Source organism: Myotis davidii, unplaced genomic scaffold (genome assembly GCF_000327345.1).
Source record: "Myotis davidii unplaced genomic scaffold, ASM32734v1 scaffold278, whole genome shotgun sequence".
Lineage (NCBI taxonomy): Eukaryota > Metazoa > Chordata > Mammalia > Chiroptera > Vespertilionidae > Myotis > Myotis davidii.
In genome coordinates, this window is record NW_006289192.1 from 26,447 (window position 1) to 34,016 (window position 7,570).

The 7,570-nt window shown below is 43.7% G+C and overlaps 1 protein-coding gene across 1 annotated transcript in view; it reads left to right on the forward strand.

Moving 5' to 3' along the window:
• Positions 1-3: 3 nt before the first annotated feature.
• RNF128 (ring finger protein 128, E3 ubiquitin protein ligase) overlaps positions 4-7,570 on the forward strand; it is a 78,855-nt gene continuing 71,288 nt past the window's right edge. The window contains exon 1 of the mRNA XM_006761405.2: positions 4-496. Coding sequence (XP_006761468.2) covers positions 4-496 — 493 coding nt within the window. The remainder of the gene's footprint in view (positions 497-7,570) is intronic.

A 7,570-nucleotide genomic window follows, 5' to 3' on the forward strand; every position in this document is an offset into this window, starting at 1 on the left:
GCCATGGGGCCACCGCCCGGCAGGGCCGGGTCCTACCGCGGTAGCTGCGGCTTTTCCCGGTTGCTGGCGTGGTGCTTTCTGCTGGCCCTGAGTCCGCAAGCTCCCGGCTCCCGGGGAGCCGAAGCTGTGTGGACCGCGTACCTCAACGTGTCCTGGCGGGTTCCGCACACCGGAGTGAACCGCACCGTGTGGGAGCTGAGCGAGGAGGGCGTGTATGGCCAGGATTCGCCGCTCGAGCCAGTGGCTGGGGTCCTGGTACCGCCCGACGGGCCAGGGGCTCTCAATGCCTGTAACCCGCACACGAATTTCACGGTGCCCACGGTCCCGGGGGACTGGGGACGCAACGTTCATGTCTCTTGGTTGGCCCTCATCCAGCGCGGAGGGGGCTGCACCTTCGCAGACAAGATCCATCTGGCTCAAGAGAGAGGGGCGTCTGGAGCCGTCATCTTTAACTTCCCAGGGACTCGCAATGAGGTCATCCCCATGTCTCACCCGGGTGAGTGCAGCTACTAAATTGTGCCTTTTCAGACCCCTTCCAAGGCCAGTTTCTCTTATTTTCCTCGATGCTCTCCTCCTCCTCTCCCTTTGCTCCGAAAGAAAATCAGTGCCCGTTCTGTCCCCACGGAATGAAACAGGGGCCTCTTCTCTGGGCGATTTACCCTGCGTTGGGGGTTGGGCGGAAAACCCCTTTACAATTTGTCTCTCCGGTAGAAAAGGGTAAGACAAACAGAATGCGGAGACTGGCAACTGGAGGAGTGTTGGGGCTCTTTGTGTCGCCTTTACCTGGTGTTTCAACAAGGGTGCCTTGCATTGGATTAATTGGTGGTGGACATTGGCTTTGAAATGTCTTGGGAGAAGGCTTCCTGAAAATCTCTTCCTCACTCCTTTCCTGTTTAACAGCCTCAGGCCTGCAGCAGATTTTCCCCTCGCCTCTCCCTGTTTTTCTCTTCATGTTTCCTAGTATCAGGTACAAAGATTGTGTTACTGTGCCCTGTTAACCTCATTGCAGTTTTGGTGGCGACTTTGCTTTGCTCTTGGGCTCTTCTCTGCCCAGGGGTCTCAGGGCCCAAGTGTTTGTTGGTATCAGTGCTTTCTTTTGCCTTTGAAAAGTGACAAAGAGGTGATTAATGTTATTGAAAAAAGAAGAGGTGTATGCATAAGGACAGCAAAAGCCTAGACTTTGGGAAAAGTAGTCAAAGTGGGTCTTTAATTTCTGGAAATGATGTGGGTTACAATTTTTCCCTCTGCAGTTATCCTTCCAGAAACCTTTTCCTTAATTGAAAAGACAAAGAAACAATTTTTGGAAGAAAAATAAAGACATAATAGCAATATATCACAGTTGTTGACAGCTGGGCCTCAAGTCAGGCCTTCGAATTCCGGTTCCATTGCTTACTAGTTCTGTGACCTTGGACAACTTATTTGAAGTCTGAGTCTGATTTCCCTCAACAATTAAATGGGAAAGAACTAAGAACTACTCCTATAGGTTTGCCTTGAGGATGAAATGAAATAAGGCCTATAAAGACACAAACATCTTTCTCAGTCAAGTTTAGCTAATAGGATTAGCCTTTTAGGAGTTACTGGAGAAATGAATCTATTTATTTAAGTACTTACAGGGATTTTTGTGTGTTTTTTCTCCTAAAACATTGTGTCTAACACTGCCTAGAGAGCACTTGAATTGAGTGCCTGGGTGGCTTAATGGAAAGAAGACTGAACTGGAACTCAGGAGATTTTAGACTCTTCTTTGCCTCTACCAGCTTTATAACCTTGTACTAGTTACTTAGTCAAATGATAGTATAGAGGTAGGAGTTGGAAGCCAACTTGGCAGAGTGCGCTGAGACAAAAGTGAACTAGATGAACTCTAATATTCCTTCCTGTGATTCCTTCCTGCTGTGGTTCTTAGATTTTATATTGATTAAAAGAGCAACTGTATCTCTCTTGGTTGATAATTCATTGATTAGAGTGAAATTACTCTTTTTCTCTTTTTTCCCTTGTACTTTTTTATTGTTGACACTACTTCAGTTGTTCCCCATTTCCCCCCTCCACCCAGCCCCTGCCCACCTTGGTCTTCACATTGAATTTATTAGGGTGACATTGGTTAATAAAATTATAAAGGTTTCAAGTGTATAGTTCAATAATACATTATCTGTATAATGTATTGTGTGTTCATCACCTGAATCAAGTCTCCTTCATCACCATTTATCCCCCCCTTTACCCTCCTCTACCACCCCTACCCCCTTTTCCCTCTGGTAATCCACCATAATGTTGGCTGTCTGTGAGTTTTTGTGGGTGTTTTTTGGTTTTCTTTTTTACTTACTCCTTTCTTAAAAGCTAATAAAAATGTAGAATAAGAACTTGGTAAATTTTAAAGTCCTTACATTTGAATTGGCTACTTAAATGCAAGGGTTTGACTTTGTCTCCTCCAAATGAGATTTGCTTGCAAGTTATTTGGAATTGAAGAGTAGTCTTTAACTAAAGAGTTTCTACTAATTCTGTTAAGGATATAAGGTTAATATTTATCTGATAGTTTTAGGGGTAATAAAATTAAATTTCGTTGCACTCCCACTGTGTGCCCAGCACTCTGCATACACCTTGGTTTCTAAAGTGCTGAATTTTGGATAGGAGACTGCCTTGTTGGCAGAGAAAGGGTGGAGAACAAAAAGAAGTAGCAGTGGAGGAAACGTGGACAAGAAATGGCAATGTGAGCCCATCTGGTGTTGCTCAGTGGTTGAGTGTCAACCTATATACCAGGAGGTCAAGTTTGGATTCCTGTTCAGGGCATATGCCCTCATTGCGGGCTTGATCTCCAGTGTGGGGTGTGCAGGAGGCAACCGATCTATGATTTTTTTCTCATCATTGCTGTTTCTATCTCTCTCCTTCTCCCTTCCTCTCTGAAATCAATAAAACTATATTTTTAAAAAAGAATGTGAATAAAATTCTGGACTTACCATACAATAGCTTTGTGTCCTTAGTTTATTTAACTTTACTGAGTCTAAGTTTCCCTATCCATAAGATGGCAATAATATTTACATTGCTGTGATTATTAATGATAACATGTGTAAACTACCTAGCACAGCTGTGGGCAAACTATGGCCCGTGGGCCAGATCCGGCCCGTTTGAAATGAATAAAACTATTGAAAAAAAAGACCGTACCCTTTTATGTAATGATGTTTACTTTGAATTTATATTAGTTCACACAAACACTCCATCCATGCTTTTGTGCCGGCCCTCCGGTCCAGTTTAAGAACCCATTTGGCCCTCGAGTCAAAAAGTTTGCCCACCCCTAACCTAGCAGATAATAAACACTCAATTAAAGTTAATTATGATAATAAGTTGATGCTAACAAGAGGTAAAAAATAACATACAAATATATGATTATGCAACTGTTAGTTTGAAGACCTGAAAACACTGGGAATCTAATCATGGCTGTTTTGCTTCAGAATACTATCCTATATAATAAAAGCCTAATATGCAAATAGACCAAACTGGTGGAACAACCGGTCTCTATGACGCACACTGACCACCAGGGGGCAGATGCTCCATGCAGAAGCTGCCCCCTGGTGGTCAGTGCGCTCCCACAGGGGGAGTGCCATTCAGCCAGAAGCCAGGCTCATGGCTAGTGAGTGCAGCGGTGGTGACGGGAGCCTCTCCTGCCTCTGCTGCAGGCAGGTGGTAAGGAGCAAGGAGTCCAGGACTGCAAGAGGGCACAGCCCTTCCCCCACCCCATGCATGAATCTCGTGCACCAGGTCTCTGGTATAGAAATAAAGCCCTAAATGTTGATCACTTAATTAAATTACATTCAGAAAGGTATTTTAATACTTTAAAGATTTCTTATTATCTGAGATTATGACTGTGGCAAAGTTTACTATTAGACTAATTAGCTATAAAAAAGCTAGCTGGTTCCTTGAGGTATGGAATCACATTTATCTCTTGAACTCCTAGAAAAATTACTTTTCAACATGGGGGAAATCACTCTTTCACGTGTATTGTTGAACATTTGGCAAAGTGCTATTTCTCTTTTGTTTTGCTCATTCCTGAGATAAATCCTAGGGTTCATTGTAATCTCTGGTCAAAAACGACCTATGTTGGATCTTAGTAGCAGAGAGGTAGTACTGAGTTTTAAGTGTTGATTATTTCAATATGAATTGCACAAGGGTAACCAAATGTGGAAAAGCCAGTGTTGTCTTTGTTGTTCACAAAATCTCTCTTCATCCACTCTCACAGGGGACTGTGCTTGAATTGTTTGATCTTTGAGTTTATGCTGAGCATCCACACTCGTACCTATTACAATCCTATGACCATGAAGACCCATTTGTTCCAAGACAACAGAACTAATTGGTTTATTTCTGGCTTAGAACTGTTTTTAGAATAGTTGCTTTAAAACTGTTGTTTATCAGAGAGAAATTCCACTATGTAAGAGCAATTGATTAGAAAAATGAGGCTGTTTTTATGTATACTGACATTTTACAAAAGGTAAGCTGTAGCTTTGCATCAACTGATGCAGTTTATTTCTGTATAGTATTATTTGGGTTGCTAAATATTCAGAAAATCCTGATTCACACAGATAATTGTAAATGATATACATTTATTAACAGCTTGCCTTGCTATCTCTCAATATTTTTCAGTCAAATTGATCCAGAAACCTGGAAGAAATTAAGAGAACATTTTGGTTTCAAAGTTTAATTATTAGTCATATTTCTTAACTACGAAAATAAGATAAGAAGGAGCCCAAACTTAGACTAAGCACGAATGCCTTCTAAAATGTAGGATTGTCACAATGAGACAAGGTACACATGTTTTTTCTTATTGTGCAATTAAATGTTCTCCTTTCACCATGCAGATGGGTCTGAACTTTGCATGCACATCCCACAGGTTCAAATGGTGTAGATACTTGCTTGTCAAATTTTCCTTGAGTCAACATGTGCAGGCATAAGTTTATTGAAATATCTGTGTAGAGCTACAACCTTCATAACCCATAACACATTTATAATAACTTGAAACATATTCAAAGGTATGGCAGGAGAGGCATTATTTCTGAGCACTGTAAGAAAGTGAATGAACTAAGTAGTTTAAGTTAATTATTGGGTAGAAAACAGTTGCTTCTATATAATGTTGGAAGACAGTAGAGCATATTAAGAGGTTGGCTCTGGCAATTACTATTCTTAAAATCTTAGACCATGATTTTACTTCTCTAAGTCTCAGTTTTCTCCTATGTAAGATGGGCATAATAATAAACTTGCCTTATAAAGTTGCTGTTATTAAATGAGATAATACAGATGAAGTGTTTAAGACAGTTACTGACATATAGGAAATTGCTATAATTTTTTATCACAGTTAACATAGTTAAATGCATTTAGAAAATGAAAATAGAATCTTACGTTTGTAGTACACAATTTGAAAATGAATGGCCGAGAGTATGTCAAAGTCTACATTACCTGAAATCCTAAATTTAACTCTTTTTTGTTATTGTTGTCAATCCTCACCCAAGGATATTTTTTCCACTAATTTTTTCATAGAGAGAGAGAGAGTGGGAGGGGGAGAGAGAGAAAAACATCAATGGGAGAGAGATGATGTGAGAGAGACACATCTATTGGCAATTGGTGTGGGACAGAAAACCTGTAACAGAGGTATGTGCCCTTGACAGGAACTGAACCCTGACCCTTCACTCCGTGGTTGACATTCCAACCACTGAATAAACCAGCCAGGGCCTAAATTTAACTCTTTAGGAATAGGGTGAATAGACTGAATTCCTTACAAGAAAATGATCTTTTGATCCACCTGTGTTTGTCATTGTTTTCGCAAATAACTGCTTCTCCTTCAATCTCCTACCAATCTTTTTTTCTATTCACAAAGACTTTGGGATAGTATTTTATGCTGACTTATCACTACCCAATCCCTTCTCACCCATTTGATACTTAGTTTTTATTCTGCTTTATTTTCTAGGAATTTGACTTTGAAAAGAACCCTTTTTAGTAGAGTGAGAAGTTCAAAAGAGGATGAGAGGGGATTGAGTGTGATAATTTACCAAAGTAAAGTACCATTCCTAAATCTGTTTCCAAATAAATCCTTTTTGATATCTCTGCAGTATTGTATTGATACTATTGACCACTACTTTGAAATCCTCTCCCAAGCAGTCTCTGAATTTTCATGCCTCTCATTTGTTTCATTTTTATTATTTTACTAGTGGCCTGATACACGAATTCATGCACATCGAAAGGAAATTAATTAGAAGAAAGATTCATGCATTAATTACATTACTGCAAAAAATTACAGTCAAAATAGTATATATAATATTTATATATATAAAAACTTAATTGACCAAATGACCGAATGAGTGGTCGACCAGTCGCTATGACACGCACTAACCACCAGGGGACAGATGCTCAATGCACAGGATCAGGCTCCCTCCTGTCTGCATCGGTCCTTCAGGGATTGGGCTCCCTCCTGTCTAGATCAGGCCTGTGGGGATCAGGCCAAAACCGACTATCCGACATCCCCTGAGGTGTCCTGGATTGTGAGAGGGCACAAGCCAGGCCAAGGGTCCCCACTGGTGCACGAATTCATGCACCGGGCCTTTAGTAGTAGTATAAAACACGTATGCAATTGGCACCAGCGAGAGCTTTATATGTATCATGCATGCATGAGTCAATGTTTGTTTTTAAATTGCTACTGCATGGCATATGTACCCCCCGGTTGGACAGTCGGATGGATGTACGGTCAGTCACTTAGCCTTTTATATATATAGACTAAAGGCCCGGTGCACAAAAATATGTGCTCTCGGGGTGAAGGGGGGGGTCCCTCAGCCTGGCCTGTGCCCTCTCGCAGTCTGGGACCCTTTGGGAGATAACGCCCTGCTGGCTTAGGCCTGCTCCCGGGTGGCAGAAGGCAGGCCCAATCCCTAGGTACAGCCCCTGGTCGGGCGCAGAGCAGGGCCGATTGGGGAGTTGGGGCACCGCCCCCTGTCATGCACAGAGCAGGGCCCATCAGGGGGTTGAGGAGCTCCCCCCTGTCACTCAGAGAGTAGGTCCGATAGGGGAGTTGGGGCACTGCCCCCGTCACACACAGAGCAGGGCGGATCAGGGGGTTGGGGCGCTGCCCCCTGTCACGCAGAAAGCAGGGCCCATCAGGGGGTTGAGGAGCTCCCCCCTGTCACTCAGAGAGTAGGTCCGATAGGGGAGTTGGGGCACTGCCCCCGTCACACACAGAGCAGGGCGGATCAGGGGGTTGGGGCGCTGCCCCCTGTCACGCAGAAAGCAGGGCCCATCAGGGGGTTGAGGAGCTCCCCCCTGTCACTCAGAGAGTAGGTCCGATAGGGGAGTTGGGGCACTGCCCCCGTCACACACAGAGCAGGGCCGATCAGGGGGTTGGGGTGCTGCCACTCTCACACTCAGGGCAGGGCCGATGGGGAGTTATGGCTCTACCCCGTCACACGCACAGCAGGGCCCGTGGGGGGTTGGGGAGGGTGTTGGGGCGCCGCACACTGTCACACACAGAGCAGGGCCGATCAGGGGGTTGGGGCGCTGCACCCTGTCACACACAGAGCCGCAGGGCGATCAGAGGTTGGGGAGCTCC